Below are 20024 nucleotides of genomic sequence, written 5' to 3' on the forward strand. Positions count from 1 at the left end.
CTACAGGTGAACTTTTTTTTATGTTGCGCTAAATTCTACAGAACCTGCCTGAACTCACTGATGCTCGTGTCTTGTTGAACATTTAATTTCAAAAGCATGACAATAAGCTATAATGCTTCCCTTTGTTGTGATAACAGCTTCCACTCCCCTATGAAGGCATTCCACTGAATGTTGAAGCTAGGGTTGGGAACCAAGAACCAGTTTTTATTCAGAACCGATAAAATAAAAAAATAAAAAAATACAAATAAACCTTGTGACTTTTTGTTCTGTTAAAGGCGAACAGTGTAGTCCGATTCCCGAACGAATGACACTTATGAACTGGTTCTTTTGAACCTTCAGCATAAAACACAGCTCGACCAGTGTCATCAGATTCCTGAACCAACAACTTTTATAAACCAGTATTTTAATCTACAGTGTAAAATACACAACGTAACCAGAGTTGTCTGATTACTAAATGAATGACTCTTACGAACCAGTGTGCACGATACACACAGTGTGACCAGTGTAGTTTGATTCCCAAACAAATGACTCTTGTAAACCGGTTCATTTGAATCTACAGCACGAAACACAGCACAACCAGTGTGATCTGATTCCCGAACAAATTACTCTTATACACCAGTTCTTTTGAATCTACAGCACAGAACACAGCATGACCAACGTAGTCCAATTCCCAAACAAATGACTCGTATGAGCTGGTTCTTTTGAATCGACAGTGTAAAACACAGCGCAACCAGTGTAGTCCGATTCCCAAATGAATTACTCTTTCGAACCAGTTCTTTTGAACCTACAGCACGGAAAACGGTGCAACCAGTGTAGTCTGATTCTTGAACAAATGACTTGTATGAGCTGGTTCTTTTGAATCTAAAGTGTAAAAAAAAACAGTGCAACCAGTGTAGACTGATTCCCAAACGAATGACTCGTATGAGCTAGTTCTTTTGAATCTAAACTGTAAAAAATAAAGCCCAACCAGTGTAGTCCGATTCCCAAACAAATGGCTCATATGAGCAGGTTCTTTTGAATCAACAGTTTAAAACACACAGCACAACCAGCGTAGTCCGATTCCTGAACAAGTTACTCTTATGAACCGGTTCTTTTGAATCAACAGAACAAAACATACAGTGTAGTTTGATCCTTTTGAATCAATAGTGTAAAATACAGCACCACCAGTGTAGTCCGATTCCTAAATGAATGACTCTCACGAACCAGCTCTTTTAAATCTACTGCACGAAACACACTGTCATGCTGGAACAGAAAGGAGCCCTCAAAAAACTGTTCTCTATGTTACTGTATGATTAACTGCATTAAGACTTGTTCTCATAAAAGTTACAGGAATAGGGTCTGAACCAGAGGTCCCCGGCTCAAAACTTGGTTTTTGATCATCTTTTTCCTGGTGAAAGAAATACAGAAAAGGAATAAGAAGAAAATCTGAATAAATACAATAGTTTCAGCACATTCAGTCCTTGCACTCCACATGATGATGAGCTTTGCAGATGTACAATTCTGAAATCCAAAAACTAGATTGCACCAACCGATGAGCCACATGTGTCGCTTAATCTTAATAATTTTTGTATTTTTAGACTCTCGAAAATCGAGATTTTGAGATTATAGTTTTTTTTGGTGAATAAATAAAGTTAGATTTCTGGTTTCATCATCATTTGTACTTCAGTGTTGGGCTGTGTTTTCTGTGATTATTTGCAATTAAATTAAGTGACATCATACATTATAATAAACATGAAAAAATTCTTAAATATATTTACTTTATACTTTGTCTGCAAGAAAAAACAATGTTAGTAAAAATGTTTTTTTTTTTTTTTTTTTTTTTGCGGATAGTTATTTAGATGCATTTGTACTGGTATTAATTTTTGATACAAGTATATGTATACATGCCAAAAACTCTGTGGACATTTTGTAAATAGAATTTTGGCAAAATCTTCTGCTGTTTTCCAGTGAACTTTTTTAAAAATATGATCAAATGGGCAGATTCAATTAATATAAAAAAATATTAGGCAAGAGAAACTTAAGTGTACATTGCCAGTGCATTATCAGACACTACATATACAGATATAAAACATATTGAATGCTGAAAGTTTAATTTGCTGAAGTTTAAAATCTCAAAACTATGATTTTCTCTGGCTGTCGTTCAATCTCTACAATACTTGTCTGCAGCTTGCTGAACGTCCAGGTCCTTCTCAGTCTCTATCGTGTACACGTGAGGTTCCGCTTTTGACACCGGTTCAGATGAAAGTATAAGTGAGCATTTTTGGGTGAAGAGAAGAGATACGGCAGCTTGCCTGTATCCCTCGTTCGCCTGATTCACCGCTTGCGGGGGAAGTCTTCATTCTCCATTCAGTAAATCGGCTCCGGTGTTTATTATGCCCAGGACATGCATTGTGCGTAACAAATGACGTGCACAAATGCAGCCTGTAAGGTAGAGTAGCCTGACAGGAACAACTCGGGACATCTTTCTCCTATCACGTAAAGTTTCAGGAAGTAAAAAAAATAAATAAATGCTGCATTAATAGTGTAAATTTTTTTATAAACATTAAACAAAAAATATTAAATCGCATAAATTAACGGCTTAAATTTCCCAGCGCTACTTCAGAGCTTCTTTTTTTTCTGGACAAGAAATCTAGAACCACATTTGGTTTTCAAACATTGAAAATGGGTCAAATTAAAAAAATTATGCATGGAGCCACATTGAAGCCCCATATCTCTGGGATTGAACCATATAGGGCCTTAAATATGAAGACACAAAAGGGAAAGTTTGTTCTGAACCAGAATCTAAAAGAATATCAAGATAGCCTTAATACTTCTGGAGTTATAGGCACTCCAACTTTTGAAAAACAACACAAAAAAAGTGTTTTTCCCTTCTTCTTTTTTTAACTCTTACCAATGGCATTTAATGCAGCAAGTGGTGCTGAAGTCAAGTGATTGTATAAAACCAAAAAAAAAAAAAAAAAATGATGCTGCAACCTTTCTAATGTTATTTTTATGACCTGTAGTTTTGCTCCTAAATCATAGGTGAAAACTGTCATTTTTATCCCCTCTACAAACAATGGATTACTCAGTAAATATTGATCCATGGCATTTAATACTTTGGATTTCATCATCATTTATGTATTTATTTTACCAGGAAAAACATTTTTAAAACATAATTTTGAGCTGGGTAAGTTAGACATGGAATAATCAAACAGCCAAACCTGTTAGTTAGAATACCTACATTCTTTTGGCCATATAGTGTAACTAGTCACAGGGAGAAAAAATCCCATTCCCAAAAATGATAGCAGTAGGCAGAGAGAGCAAACGAGAAAACAATGCTCAGCAGGATATGAGTTCTTAAAATGTCCAAGAAAAATACACTTCAGTACAAATCACTGAATTGCTGCTGGTTCTGCATTAGCACGAAAGTGCAAGAGCATTAAATTCAATGAATAAAGTAACTAGATTATCCCTTTTTTCATTTGTTTTTTGAAGACCTCAAAGCCAAGATTCAAGTTTACTGTAGGCTGACATCTTGTCATTGCAGTTGGCTTCCAAGAGTAGATAGAGAGAGTGAGACATCCTAAAAGTAACAGGGCCACAGGGTGGCAGCAGTAGCAGAAGCTGTAAAGCAGGGTCACCTGTATCTGGACTGCTGACTGAACTCCCAGCAATCTGTCTCTTGAGGTCTATTCTCACCCAAAATGAAACCAGACAGTACAACATTAGGATGATCATATGATGCCCTTCATAACGATCAAACACATGAGCTCTGTTCCAAACCTTAGTGAGCAGTCCACCTAGGCAACATGTTTAGGCATCATAGGCATGCTATTGATGCAAAGGTTGTTCCATGTTTTCATTTGACATATGCTGTTATCTAAAGCATCTTGCATTTCTGGAGACCAAGGCAAGTTGTCACACTTTTTTTACTCTGGTGAATATTTCTCAGAGTAGTTTTTTTTTTTAAAGCCAATTTCAAACCTTGAACTCTTGGCTAAGAAGAAGCTATTGCACCTTTTCAACGATATTGTCCAGGAAAAGAGTTTATTTGAACAAGTGTTGCCCCAAAGTGGGGCATGTTGTCACATTACATGTGGTAAGTTGTCAGCATACCCAAGTGATATGGCTTACGATCTCTCACACATCGTCCATTAGAGGCACTTCACAACAACACCAATTATTTGCCCAGCAACAAGTTTACTACATATGACATGCATATTTTACAGTGAGTGGTGATTCGGGACAATATTTATTGAAAATTTAGACAAATGCAGAGTGATTCCAACTCCAATTCTGGCTGGTAGGATTAAGGCAGTATAGAAGACGGGGTGGGTTGACCAATCAGATGAAAGGGCCGTTTCAGTGTTCTAGCGTTCCACATGTGCGTATCAAATATTCAAGCTTAAAACTAATTTTTAAACAATTATCAAAATAGAAAAATCAAGCCGTTTCCACCTTTCTCTTTATTCCTTTTTAAATAGAAAATGAAATGGTCAACAGAAAATGTGTTTGTATCTGCTAATTCTATTCATCAGTGTTAAAACCAATAAAGAAACCACATTTTTTGTTTTTCATTTTTGGGTTAAGAAAAGAAAAAGGAAAAAAGGAAAGAAACGCGACAAGTAAGCACATCTGTTTATAACATCTGTAACTCTATGCTGTGCACAAATAAACAGCTTTTAGTCTGTGAGTAAATCAATATGAACGTTGTATTCTATTCATTCATTAATGTTAGCGACTGTGGATATTTCTGATATCTGCAACCCTGTTTGCAATGTATAAATAATCCGGTTCACTGACTGAATGTTTTTACTACGAGTGTGATGAAACTTCATTTTGAGGGCATGTGAGGAATTGCATTTGACAGCAGTCTAGAGTTTGTTTGAAAGATAATGTTATGATGGACAATATATTTAAACTGGTTGCATAAAGTACTTTGTAAAGGCAAAATATTCTAAATTGGCACTTCTACAATTTCCATGATTGATGTTTTCATCTGTTTTGGTACATGTTTGTTTGAACAGCTGACATCAGTTACCTTGCCTATAAATTATGTATGTAAGTTGCTTCGGACTATGTCGCAGGACCTTTCAGATGATGACAAAAAAATGTGACTTTTTTTCTGGAAAATACAGTAATTCCAGCTCTAAAAAATCTGCTGTTTAACAATAGAATTTGATAAAACATGCATCAAAAATCTTCAGTTTTGTTAAATGCCACGTCTAGAATTCTAATTAACAAACTTTACAGAAAGGTCCCATTTTTTTATATTAGTTAACAACATCAGTTAACATGAACTAACAATGAACAATACTTTTACAGCATTTATTAATTTTAGTTCATGTTAATTTTAACATATACTAATACATTTTTAACATTAATTAATGCATTTTGAACTAACATGAACTAACAAAGAAAAAATATATTTTTAACAAAAATTAACAAAGATTAATACATACTGTAAAAACAAAATAGATTGTTCATTGTTTGTTCATGATACCTAATGCATTAACTAATTTAAAGAATGACACTTTATTGTAAAGTGTTACCTCAAATTCTTTAGTCATTGTTCTAGCTCCATTAATAATATATCCCTTGTGACATCTTCCACTTGTGACAACTTCACTGTGACAACTATTGCCGGTCTTCCCTACACATATTTTATCAATAACTCTGTTCCCTGTGAACCCATGAACTTGGCATTGATAGCACAATGCTTTACCAGTCCAAATAGTGGGCAGCAAAATTACTCTAGATATCGGTTACAGCATCAGTCATTAAAAATGTAAATTGGTCGACCACTTCAGCAGACAGCGTGACAGCTCACTAGGTTTTGGAACAGAACTAACAACTGTACTGAGACCTTCATAGAGGAAAGACTCAATGGAAAGTTATGCCAATTAAACAAACAGTAGTTTTCATGTGGACGTGAGCGTGCATGTCATTACCTGTAGAAGACGTCTTTTGGCTGGTGTCCTGTTTGTGGATGAACAAGCTGGTCTTTGAGCGACGCCAGCGAGCAGTTGTAGATATAGATGGGACAGCAGGGTCGAGCTGCATTACAGCTGCTCTGCTGAGACACCTGTCTGCTGAATGTGATGTGGCAGTCTCGCTTCTGGGGCTCCATAAACTGCACTCCGTCCTTCTCCTCTGAAACTGCGAATTCTGGGACACAGTTAGGGATATAAACATCTCACAAATGGTAATATTTGTTAGCTGTGAGTACGACAAGCGATGCACAATGAAAGCAGTTTGTCGTTGCCTCACACTGGGTAGCCCCGCCTAGAGCGAAATACCATTGGTCTAAAATCTCCAAGCAAACATTTTCTGATTTCAGAAAAAATTATTCCAGGGAACTTGAGTCACTCATCAGTAAGATATGGTCAGGGCTCGAGATGAGAGGGGATGCCATCCCCCTTTTTGCTATAAATACCAAAAACCATCCCCCTTGTAAAACCACCATCCACCCTTACCATCCCCTTTAGATCAATTGAGCCATGTATTACTTAGAACGAATCATGCAAGTAAAATATTTAATTTTCTACAGATAAATAACAGACTTTAAATAACGGTGATTAGCCGATCAGAATTAGATTGACACGTTTGGGTTTGCCAGATTTCAAGAGGTGAAATCCCCCAATCAGATATTTACACTGGCACAGTTTGGAAATATTCTTCCAGTGTGACGTGGGACGGAATCTCAAAAACGAGGGCGTGGTTACTCCAAAAGAGGGTTGCGTTAACTCCAAAAGGGAGCGTCACTTGCACTCACGGTTTAGGTTAGGGAAAGGGTTAGGTAAGGGGCTCCCTATATCTTCAATGGGTATTTGGAGCAACCACCCCTTTTTCGAACAATGCCTGCACCGGTTTTCTGAAAACACCGGCAAACAGGTGTGTCAGAGATTAGCGATGAGTTTGAGTTCAAAAGTTTTCAAAAGTTACGTGGACTTTGTGGCCAAGAGAACAGTACAAGTCCAAGTCTCATTAAAAGCTCAAATTATTGAAATAAGAAATAAGCAGTGAAACAATTGTGTTTTAAAATATGATTCATTTATAAAAAAAATTTTAAAAAATTGTCCACCAAAATCAAAGTCATGTGGTGTAACCAACATGTAGGTAGCCATTTTATTTATGTTGACCATAAAAAAAACATAAAACAGAGCGGACACCTTGAGACCCTCAAGACGAAGCGTGAAGTTTAAAAAACATCTGATATTTATTTTGACATTTTTATGACAAGGCACATTTTGTTCAGGTCATGTGGTGTAACCCTGAGAAAACTTCCTGATATTTTTTTACTCAAAAATCAAAACATTTTTATTTTTTATTTTTTTACCTAGAAAAATGTGTTTAAAAAAAAAAAAAAAAAGAAATATATATATATATATATATATATATATATATATATATATATATATGATCAAGATGTTTTTACTCTCATGTATTCAAGGTGCAAAGAAAGTATTATAATACTTTTTACTTTATGGTTACACAACAGGACATTTTTAAAGTTGTAATTTTTTGTAGTAAATGCTATAAAGGTTTTTCAAAAATTTATGAAACCAAATTGGACAAGATTTTTAAAAGATTTTTTATTTTTAACACCTCGCACAACCCCTAATTATTAAAATTAATTATATGACATGTTGATTAATGAATCGAATTAATCGCATATTAATGGCATTCATGAATGTTAACTGAGACTGCCCCCATACCACACACAAAAACAGATAATTCAATATAAATAATACTTCTAAAATAAAATAATTATAACTGAAAGTCATTAAAAGCAATACTTTTGTTTCTCAAATCTTCCCATACCTGTTGCACTTGTATTGATGTTGCTTTGTTCTGTAGGTATCTCCAGCATCGTGTCTGGCTCTAATGTAGACTCCTCTTTAGACAGCGAGTGGCTTTTAACATCTTTTCCATGTTCACTTATCCTAAAATCAGCAGCACGTCCCACATCTTCTGGACCATTAGCGAAGCTGCTGATGGACTCAGTCTGTGATTGGCCATTGCCATGACTGCAGGTCTCCTCCTCTTCCTGCAGACTGATGCTGATTGGAGGTTCAGTTTCCAGTCCAGAAGACGTCAAAAGCTGCACATCTGCAGTCAAGATTAAATAAAGATTAAAAATAGATTTCTAAGGTTTCAAAATAAGTGGAAGAGCAATATGTATAAGAGAGTGTGATAAAAATAACATGAAATTTGCCTCAAATACAGGGGTCTTCAACCAGGTTATACCAATTATTGTTTGATCTCCAACTAATTTTTGATGAAACAAATTCAAATGATAATGTTGTCAACTTCACCAAATCTCAATTTAAGAAGCTAAATGTTTAATTTGTCCCTTCAAGATTAAAATATAAAATGTCATGTTGAAATTTGACACTTTATATCAATAATGGGCTATTTTAATGGCTTTGCAATACAAATTAGAGGTCAACCGTTAGTAGATTTTGCTGATACCGATAACTAAGCTGGTGGAAAAGGCCGAAAACGGATTAATTGGGGACTCACCAAAGACTCTTATTTTGAAAAGTCTGTGCTCCCAGCTCACACAAACAAATGAGGCAAACAAAACATGCACTTGTACAATAATCTACGATGTATTACAATATAAACACTATAAAGTAAACATTGTCATATTGGCTAATACATACTGTATGAGCAGAAATTCATCATCAAAGATCATCAGTGATGATTAATGTATTAATCTACTTCACAACTAAACCTCTTCAGCGCGCTCATTTTTTATAACCTTACAAAAAGGAATAATAATAAACAAAAATTCTCCACAGATATATTGGTCAGCCTCTAATGTAAATACATTAATATCATTCTAAATGAATGCTCTTATAGGCCAGGCTTAAAATGCAGCCCTCAATTTTACACAATTTTGTGTGTGTGTGTGTGTGTGTGTGTGTGCGTGCGTGTATACGTATACGTATATAGTAGATGTTGAGCTTTGATGATAATTCAATACTAACAATCAAAAGTGCAAAAGTTTAAGTTTATATACTTTAGAAATCACACAAAAATAAATGAAAAAATATTTCAATTAATTAACTGCTTTAAATACATTTAACAGTGTTTTTAACAGAGCTTTGAATCTATCCAGAGGCCTGATTATACACCTGTAAATGTAGCTGGCAGGAAGGTTAGCAGGATCTGTTGATGACTGATGTATTTGACGTAACATTTCCAGTGAGGAGACGCTTCATCTGTCTCCACGCCAGCAGACTCATCATCCGCAAGATCTGCATTACTGAAACTCTGCCAAACACACACACACACACACAGAGAGAGAGAGAGCGAGAGCTCAAAAACAGACAAATAAGTACACTAATTATGACTGGTCATTTGTGGCACTCTGCAGGAAAATATTTTTGTACAGTATAATATCACTCTATGCTCCCTTTTTTCACATATTAAAATACTTTTAATACAAAGCAATATTTTAGATCCATTTACTTTTTTATTTGGTAAGTAGCCACATATTAAGTGGAATAATGTAAAGGTGTGGGGTGTTTTCAGTACCTGTAGTGTGCTGGACGAGCCTGTCACCTCTTTACTGATGCTTATAGTGTGGAAAGACAGAACAGTCTCCTGCCGCTCTGGAGGCTTCAAACACTCCTCTAAATACACACAGATAAACAGAAAGAGGGCAGTTCTGGGGTCAGTCTCAACATGGCATCTCTAATTACAGTACAAATGAATAAATTAAAGACTATTTTAGGCTGTTTAACAACGAGCAAAAAGATTCTCAAGGAAATTCAGTGTTTTTGAAACCTTTACATAAGTTAAAGGGATAGCTCACCCAAAAATGAAAATTCTCTCATTATTTACTCATCCTCATACCATCTGAATGAAGATTTTGAGAAGAATATTTCAGCTCCGTAGGTCCATACAATACAAGTGAATGGTGACCAAAACTTTGAAGCCAGAAAGCAGATAAAGGCACCATCATGATTTCAAGCACTAGGAAGTGTAATTGAGCTTGAAATCATGATTGCCAAGGAGACTGCTGATGTCAAGATTTATTGTGAAAAAGCAGTATTCAGAAGACATAGATTAAACCACTGGAGTCTTATGGATTACTTTTATGCTGCCTTTATGTGCTTTTTGGAGCTTCAAAGTTTTGGTCACCATTCACTTGCATTGAATAGACCTACAGAGCTGAAATATTATTCTAAAAATATTATTTTGTGTTCTGCAGAGGAAAGAACGTCATGCGCATCTGGGATGGCATGAGGGTAAGTAAATGATGAGAGAATTTTCATTTTTGGGAGAATTATCCCTTTAAGTCAAATAAGTAAATCAAATTTGGTTATTCTGTGTATCTAGGAATTAAAGGAATGTTCCGTGTTCAAAACAACAAACTCTAATCAACAAAGCTGAAAATAATTAAGAGTCATCCCTCAGTTTGTAAAACAAACAAACAAACAAACAAACAAACAAAGAGTTAACAGTATTGTAACTACAGTGGAAGTCAATGGGGCAATAGTAGGAGTACTGTAAAAGCCCTTTTACTAATTCTTCCATACAAACATGCGTTTTTTTAGCTATACAGTTGTCTAAAAATTCAGAATATTTAAACAGATGAACTTCAAGTTATGTGTTGTCGATGTAATTCCCGTGGGTGGAGTTTGCACCATGTAAACATTGCTTTGCAGAGAGTTACAACACGTCCCTTCTTGCTTACCAAGATTATCAAATTGACATGGTCGTGACATTTAAGTTGAAAAACTGTATATAACTTTACACAGACAAGAAAAGTAAGCGATTCACTCTAGTCTTATATAATGTTTAAGTCCTGTGGCTTTCGAAACAGTGCGTGATTTTAAAATTTATTCCAATGCAATGCCTTGCCCCATAGATTTCCATTGGAATTGCATCACTGTAAAAACTTCAAAATTATTTTCTGTGGTAATCAATATTATGCCAGAAATGTTTTCAATAAAGCTGAAGTTGTTTTGAACCAGGATCCTTTCTTTAAAAGGTGTATTTAACATTACACTTTTTGAAATCAACTCTCATATCAAGAGCTTTTATTTCTTTGGAATACTCAAAATTCTGTGCAAAAAATCCACATACCTAATTTACTTTGTTAGGAATACAAAAAAATTAATTGGCTAGAGGACATTTTTGCAATAAACAGATCACCTTTAATGACAGGGAGTGAAAATGGAGCCACATGACCATCTCTCTCCCGCTCCAGAATGTGATGCATGAACGCCACATGATCCCCATCAGCCAATGGGATCTCTCGGTCGCTGAGTTCGTTCTGCAGTGAACTGTGGAAGAGACTGAGGAGGAGGTCATTGGGCAAAGAGGAGGCGCTACAGGTCGAATCCGTATGCTCCTCTATAGCAGGGGTCAAAGGTCAACACAGATGGGTAAAAAACAGTAAAGAGAAAGGTCTTAACATACAAACATCAACACTTTTATTTAGAGAACTTGTTTCATTCTGACTAACTATATTCCTTTAAATGTGTATGAGAATGAGTTGAAAGAGAAGGGTGACGGATGATTGAGTCGTACCCCGACTGAAGGTGTAAAAGAAGAGCTCTATCTGTTGGCACTTTGGCAGGAGCTTCAATAGGTCAAACTGGAAAGGCACAGTGTGTATGCAGTCATCTGCAGGAGTGGTGGTGACCTCGTCTACATCATGTAACACAAATACACATGCGACACATGAAGATTACACTTCTCAAATGTTCACATTCAAACTGATTTTGTGTAACAGGTGTACAGGGTGTACCTGGAGCATCGCTGACCCTTTTGAGTGGGCACACCTGCTCTTTATTCTGACACAGCTGAATGAGGTATTCAAACGTAACCATCGTTGACATACACGACACGTCACGTGGAAAAATCTGCCATGGGGAAAACATTGTTAAGGGTGAATCTCATGAAACCTGACAGGAAAATGTCCTTGTCCGACTGTACTCCAAAATCAGTTATATTTTGCCTATAGAAACTAAAGTCTATTTTTAGGGCCATTAAGATTTTTAACATTATGACATTATTTTTATGACAGTTAACGCACATTTTACACCTCGATTCTCTTTCTCAATTCTCTCAAGGCATTTCTGTCCACAGAACTGCCGCTCACTGGATGTTTTTTGTTTTTGGCACCATTCAGAGTAAATTCTAGAGACTGATGTACGTGAAAATCCCAGGAGATCAGCAGTTACAGAAATACTCAAACCAGCCTGTCTGGCACCAACAATTATGCCAAATCACTGAGATCACATTTTTTCTCTGTTCTGATGGTTGATGTGAACATTAACTGAAGCTCCTGACCTGTATCTGCCTCAACAAACCGCACAAGCAGCGCAGCCAGCCAGCCACAGAATGAGAACTGCTCTCTGAGGAGGTACAACAGAATACAGGAATCTTGAAAAGAGATTTTCAAAGTTTACACTACTTTTAACTTGACACAGCGTCCTAAAAATACACAGTTTATGACACTGAATACCAGTGAGACGCTCCAAACGCATCCGTCTAAGGCACACACATGTACATAGAGTGACAATTAAAAATGATGCAGACAGAATGTAAGAACGTAAATACTGTGAGAACGTCTCTGGTTACGAATGTAACCTAGGTTCCCTGAGATGAAGGGAACGAGACATTGCTATGGAGAAAGTACTTTCCTCAATGACCTAATTTAAACCCTTGTACAATAAAGTAAATCTTCTGACTGGCAGTGATGTTTGAGCCCCGCCCTTTTAGGCGCACATCAGGTGTATATAAGCGGGTACTCAAGCATCATTACTTCAGATTTTCTGACTAAGGGACAGAGGGCATTACTCTTTCCTCAGATCAGTTAAGTAGTAGTGCGGCCAGCTTTTGCAATGTCTCGTTCCATTCATCTCAGAAAACTGAGGTTACATGCGTAACCGGAGACATTTCCTTTCAACTCAGTCCACTCAACATTACTTTGGGGAACAAAATCCCATCCCGCCGCACTTCATGATGTCACACCCCCAATGGTAAAACACTTAAACATGCCTGCAGGCCGATGACTTGTAAGATATGCCTTAAGTGTATATGTAATTAATAACCCTACATGGGTAATACCAGATGGGGGCAAATATAGTCTGGGAATCTATGTGGATCACACAGTGTGATTTTAATCCTGGTTGGAAAAGTAGGTTTGAGTGCTAAAAGGGAGTGCTTGAGACTTCAGAGGGGGTATTATAACCACAGCTTACATATTGGTGGCTGTATTAATTATAACTGGTAGCCTACCTGTAACAGAGGGTTTGGGCATACCCATTGGATATATAAAAAGCGCTCTGAACAGAGAGGACTTAAGAAGAGATAGATACTACGTCCAGGTTTTAAAACCTCCCGAACCTGTTTTGCGAAGACCGGCCTGCTGCCAGACATATGTCTTGTAAGGACACACCATTTGTCCATGCCCATGAAGAGGCCATGCCTCTAGTTCAGGGGTGCACAATAAGAATTCAAATTGTCCAGTGACTAACATTTTCTCCCCCCAAAGGTCCAAACCATTAAAATGTCTAACGTGCGCTATGATTTGGGGGCATATGTCGTTCTTGTATATGTACAGCTAATAAACAAAGTACTACATTTCAATAATATTTCAACAATATTTATTGCACATTTTCAATGCAGACACATAAAACATGAGGTAAAATAAATATGCAGCCTAATCATAAATAAAAGTAGGCCTATCACAAATGTTCACATTTCAAGCAAAACAGGACTGCATCTTCACAAAAAAATAACAAAAGTGCCTGTTTCTGAAAAAAGTGCTTTGATTTTTGAACAAATAAGAAAAAACAGGTTTAATATTTATCTTTCCTACTCTCTCCCACTTTACTTCTCCATCTCTCTTCTTTAGTGAGAGAAATGAGCTTTTGCTTACCCTGCCAGTAATTTGAACCTTGGCTGGAATGGAGTCAGTGCCATTCTCATGCACATAAAAACAGAGAAAAAACAGTCTCAGACACGGCCTGCAGCCAGAAAGTATCATGGTCAGTTAGTTGAAAGTGCTCTCTTAGTGAAACATTTGCTTGCAGATCAATCGGTTCCATCTGTAGAGATCCAGCATGTGCCCACTTGAAGGTCTGTGTCACCTCCTTTGAAAATCCCCTGACATCTGTGATGAGGAATGGATTCTCAATGAGAAGAACGAACTGCTGTCCAAGGCTGAAGCTGTCAAAGTGATTTCTGAAGTTTCCAATCAGCTTATCTATGAAGTCAACATGAGGAGAAACATCTCTCTCACTCTGAATCTGTTCCTGCACTTTTGGGAAGTGTGCACAGTCTCCTTGAAGATCTTCCTTGAACACTTCCAGTTTCCTCTGGAAGGAGCAGACAGCTGTCATCAAATCACAAACTGAATTGTTCTTACCCTGTATTTTCACGTTGAGCTCATTAATGTGTGATGTGATGTCTACCAAAAAAGCAACAATATTCATTTTGTTCTCGTCTTGCAAAAAAAGTGAAAACTGTGTTGCCTTCTGACTCTTGAGCTGTACTAGGAAAGCTGTTATTTCCTTTTGAATGGACCAAAAGCATTCCAACACCCTGCCTTTACTGAGCCATCTAACATTGTTGTGCAGTAGTAGGTCATTTGCATTTGCCTCAACATCTTTCAGGAATTCTGTCAGCAGGCAATGTTGATGAGATGAGATGAGGATGCCCTGAGGAAGCTGATGAGTTTTATCATTGTATTCATCACTTCAGCATACTCTTCTGACAGACTGGCATACAGGACAGACTGATGAATGATGCAGTGGTAAGCTGTGAGATCAGGGTTTTCCTCTTTCAGCCGTGCCACTGCTCCTCTCTCTCTTCCCATCATGGCAGGGGCCCCGTCTGAGGTGATAGAGACCACTTGTTTTAGATCTATCCCCCTCTTTCTCAGCATCTCCTTTATGGCCATGTATATGTCCTTTCCTCTTGTATGTGTCTCGAGTGGTGTTACACCTAACAGGTCTTCACAGAATTCCTTCTTCTCTGTGTGGTAAAATCTAACATACACCAGAAGCTTGGCATTATCACTCACATCAGTAGATAAAACAAGCTGTGTTAATACATCCTCTGTTGGTATTTCACTCTTTCTTGCTGTTGTTGTACGTGACATTGGGATTTGCTTGATCTTTTCACACAGCTCGTCTTTTTGTTTACCGTCAAGTAAAGTGTCAGCAACAGCATTTATGCACTCCATCACCACTCCCCTGTCAGTAAATGGCTTTTGGTGTTGACCCAAAATCCAAGCTATTTTTAGTGAACATTCATTTGCACATTGTTGGGCAGTGAATGCATGGGAGAGGACTCTGGTGGACCAATGATACTGGGCTTTGAGTTCGTTTATTTTGCGTGCCCTCACCTCAAACTGCTGTGGATATGTTTACTCAAAAGATCTGTGCTTTGTCTCGTAGTGGCGCTTCACGTTGGCACTTTTTATTAGAGCTACGGTCTCTGAACATATCAAGCAGAGTGGTTTGACACTCACTGCGGGAAGGATAAAGGTATATTTGTCTGTCTACTCCTCTTTGAAAGCTCGATTATCTGTATCGACTTTCCTGACTTTTGCGCACGGCATTCTATAATTTCTCCTCTCGCTTCCGCTTTTGCTTCTCTCGCTGTCTCTCTCTCAGATAACATCAGTCTCCTATTCATTGTAAACATCAGTGAGAATGAGTAATGTGTGTGTCATGAGCAGCGAGCACATTTCTGTTTCTTGTGAGAAAATGGCACAGAAACACATTGGTCTACCATTCCAGCGTACCCAGCTGGGATGAGCCACATGTGAACGCGCGCGTCACAAGCAGCGAGCGTATTTCCGGCGTACCCGGCAAGGATGAGTAACTTGCGAATGTGCGCGTCATTGACGAATTCAATATAAAACAGATTGCCATCAACTGTAGGCTTGTTCAATGATAAGAGAATAAAACAAACAATACTGTATATATTGCCATTTTTAGTATTGTCTAATCAATGCTTTATTCATCTGCCACAATAATGTAATTTATTTCAAACTAAATTTCAATCCGTATTATGTATTTATTACAGGCCCTTCATATTATATTTATAAATATTTGAATTACTATGCATTATTTATATTAATCATCTTTATTAGAGGGCCTTTCTCAGCAAATAATTATGTTTGTGATTAATTCGATTAACTAATCTAAATGTCATGTAATTTATTCTATTAAAAATGTATTCTATTAAAATCTATTAAAAAGGTATTCGATTGACAGCCCTAATATATATATATATATATATATATATATATATATATATACACATATATATATATATATATATATATATATATATATATATATATATATATATATATATATATATATATATATATATCATTTAATCTGACGATTTCAGAATGAAACCGTAATAATGTCATATTCATTACACTTATTTCAGTACAAATTTTCCCTCATGGCCCATCCAACTGCTTTAAGCTACTCATAAGAGTGCAGTACTTTTATATACACATTCTAAAAAATTTATTGGAAAGTATTCATCATATTTTCCTCCAAAAATTGCAACAAAAATTCAAAAAAGTCTGGACCTACTGACAATTCATGATACTGGCCTGTACCATTATTTTAAAAGTGCATATTTTTTTCTGTTAAAGTCAATTTGAAAATAAAATTGGCCGTATAAACTTCTAAATTAATGCTCCTGTTCTTTTTTGTATGATTCATCAGTACACATTATTCCAAAGAAAAAAATTGCATAAACGGTTTCGAATACTGCTTACAAAGCTTCTCAAGATGAACCTCATGAAGTTGGTAGAAAGAAAGACTAGAGTGTGCAGAGCTGGAATCTAGACAAACAAGCTCAAATACACTATAAGATAGTTTTGATTTGTTTGACTTTTTTTGGTCTTTATATAATTCCCATAATTCCATATTGCTATTCCATAGTTTTGATGGCTGTAATATTATTCTAAAAAGTGGAAAATAATGAAAAAAAAAAAAACATTCATTACAGAGTATCTAAACTTTTGACTGGTAGTGTCTGTCATGATGTGATTGTTACTAACAGCCTGAGGGATCTCCTGGTAGGTGAGGTTCTGAAAGTGTCGGTGCTGGTCCAGTGAACTGCAGACTGCCCCACTCTGTGGCTCCACCCAACACTCTGTCACCAAACTGAGTTCTGTGTCCACATCTATCGCCTCCACTTCAGTGTCATTATCATCATCTGTGGAGAAACTGTGAACACCAAAACAGTAGGGCTGGGTATTGATACAGATTTCCTGATTCAATTCAATTCCGATTCACAAGCTCTCAATTCGATTTGATTCAGATTTCGATTTGATTTAATATTGATTAATATGGGTTTATTTCAGTTATAATGTCCCTTTTGCTTACATTTTAAATAGATTATCTCCCAGCTAATGCTGTTAATTATACATGGGACATTTATGTACATTAGGAAAATATTAATTTTACTAATATATTTTATTACTTTTTCATCATTTTGCTCACATTTTGGCTATTTAAAAATTAAATAAATAAATGTATTCAATCAATAAATAAAATATTAAATTTCAGATATTATTTTTGTAACATATTTCTTGTTAAATTGCATAATTAGTACTATTTACAAGTATTTATATTGATTTGTTGAACACGTGCTAAAACCTGTTCTGTCTCTTTAACAAAAAACGGCATTTCTGTAAACAATGCCTTTAACGTTAATTAGAGAGGACTCAAATGGCTTTACCTCATATGTGCGATGCATGATTTTTTTGTAGCTGTTTTTGATCAACTGACTGTAAAGAACAGAAAGGGTATTAAAAGAGACCGTATTCAATGACAAATGCGTGGTTGCGTGGATCTTGTCTATGACACGCATTACACGGAACAACTTTTACACAAAACACACTGTGAAAGGATCTCGCTGCTGAACACTTTACAACTAAACTTCACAATTACCGGTGAGTGAATACATTGAAATGTATTAATGTTAACATAAACTGCATAGTCACAATGACATGAACGTGAACATGACATGAACGTGAACCCATATGGGTTTTTCGATGGCGATACCGATATCTAGAGAGTAGGATGGGCGAAGGCCGATATAAATGCAGATAAACGTAATACCATTTAACAACAACAAATCAGATTAAACAAATATCGGTTATCGGCCGATGCCGATAATCATAAAATGGCCAAATATCAGTCGATTAGTCGCCTGGCCGATATTTCAGTCTATCACTAATGCCAAAAGCTGAATCGCCAATTTCGGTTTCTTAATGTCTCTTGAATTTTGATCCGTTACCTGTCCTTGGTGGAAGTAGAGTGTGGTGGAAACAGGATGTACTGGACAATGCAGGTATGGTTTTTTCGGTCCAAATGAGTGGGCAGACTCTGCACACACAGTTGAAGCTGAATGTTAGTGATACACAAACAAAAATCTAAAACTGGCCCATACTAGCAGAGAGTGTTTGTGTGGGTGCATTTACACTTTCAGAACAAGATTGTTCTTACCTGCATTGGTAGTTCAGTGACCATGCTGACGATACCCTCGCCACTTGCTGCAAAATGGAAGCCCTCAGATATACGAATCCTGCGTAAATAACATTACATTTATGGATTTGGCAAAAGAAAAACTGAAAATGGCTTTTGTATGAGTGTACTTAGAGAATATTGTGGCATTAGCTTAGCATCATGCTAATGACAAACTCCACTGAAATCCATAACTAGTTGAGTCTTTTGTAAGAAGCGCTGTTTTGTTGATGCCTATGAGGCAGTAGTCAACGAGACAGTTCACTAGGTTTTGGAACAGAACTAAAACTAACTCTAAATGATGACAAATAGTATTGCGACACTTTGTGTTTGTTAAACATTAGTGAAAAATGTCAATAGTTAATGTGCTGAACTCCACCTGTCATTACTATGCTAAGACATCTGTGTGAACTTGAGGGGACTGACTTCATAAATCCACTAAAAATCACCAAGTCACAAGTTGATTAAAAGTCATTAAGGAAAAAATGGCAGAAGTTAGTTCTGAGCACACATGACACTTGCTTTGATATTTTGTAATCTATTGCAATGACTTCTTTAAGTGTGACTTGATGTTTTAGACTCACTCAGAGAGCATGGACAGAATGTGAGCAACAGCCTGCAGGGATACAGCAGTTCCTGGTCCATTCTGCACGGCCCAAACCCAGCGCTGGTGCAGGAAGTATCGGGAGAGTGACGCCACAGTGGAGGAAGCTGTACGGCTGGCGGCCATACTGAGAGGGGCGCCCATGTTGAGTGGCTGAGCAAATGGCTCCATGTTTAAGATAAAAGGTGTGCAGAAATCCGATGGAAGCTTCTCGTACCTGTAACAGGACATCAAAATGTGATAAAGGGCCAGATTTTTACAAACATTAACTTGACACCCAAGTTACAGATGAGAACCAATATTAAAGTCAACGTGAATGGCATGCACAACTAGAGATTAGTGGTCGACCGATTTGAGTTTTTCAATGGCCAATGCTTTTTCCGGTATCTAGAAAGCAGGATGACTGATGGCCGATATAAATACCGATAAACATAATGCTGTACAATTTATCAACAGCAAATCAGATGTACACAAATTTTCTTAAGTTACTTTATGCAATATTTTACTCAAAATCAAATAAACCTGAAAAGAAAAAAACCTTGAAATCGAAAAGTTTTGACTATTCATTGACAAATCAACTGGTAGATTTTGGAACTCACGCAAGGGAAAGTTAACACTTCTATTAATCGGCCAAGCAAACCCGGTAATTGGACGATGCCAATCATCACAAAATGGCCAAATATCAGCCGATTAATTAGCCTGGCCGATACATCGGTCTATCACTACTAGAGATCGACCGATATTGGTTTTTAATGACCCCTACATTACTGATTATATTTGTGTTTAAGTGTCCGATAACCAATAAGCATATCCGATTCTTAATTCTTGTTTTATTTCTGCTTTTAGGCACATTAACAACTTAATCATTTATCACTAACCTCTGGTGAACTGCTTTACAAAACTAG

At 36.7% G+C, this 20024-nt stretch overlaps 1 protein-coding gene across 10 annotated transcripts in view; it reads right to left on the reverse strand.

The window, feature by feature from the left end:
• The window catches only part of szt2 (SZT2 subunit of KICSTOR complex), a 182615-nt gene that overhangs the window by 137232 nt on the left and 25359 nt on the right, over positions 1-20024 (reverse strand). For 8 of the 10 annotated variants that reach the window (XM_051711340.1, XM_051711346.1, XM_051711343.1 and 5 more), the window contains exons 16-27: positions 19100-19336; positions 18498-18576; positions 18289-18377; positions 17045-17213; positions 11750-11864; positions 11530-11649; positions 11152-11352; positions 9526-9623; positions 9123-9261; positions 7804-8091; positions 5931-6147; positions 3621-3668 (exon numbers count right to left, since the gene is read on the reverse strand). In XM_051711340.1, the coding sequence (XP_051567300.1) occupies positions 3621-3668; positions 5931-6147; positions 7804-8091; positions 9123-9261; positions 9526-9623; positions 11152-11352; positions 11530-11649; positions 11750-11864; positions 17045-17213; positions 18289-18377; positions 18498-18576; positions 19100-19336 (1800 nt within the window). The remainder of the gene's footprint in view (positions 1-3620; positions 3669-5930; positions 6148-7803; positions 8092-9122; positions 9262-9525; positions 9624-11151; positions 11353-11529; positions 11650-11749; positions 11865-17044; positions 17214-18288; positions 18378-18497; positions 18577-19099; positions 19337-20024) is intronic. The other 2 variants (XM_051711348.1, XM_051711341.1) reach the window with 1 other exon arrangement.

This window comes from Myxocyprinus asiaticus, chromosome 12 (assembly GCF_019703515.2).
Source record: "Myxocyprinus asiaticus isolate MX2 ecotype Aquarium Trade chromosome 12, UBuf_Myxa_2, whole genome shotgun sequence".
Lineage (NCBI taxonomy): Eukaryota > Metazoa > Chordata > Actinopteri > Cypriniformes > Catostomidae > Myxocyprinus > Myxocyprinus asiaticus.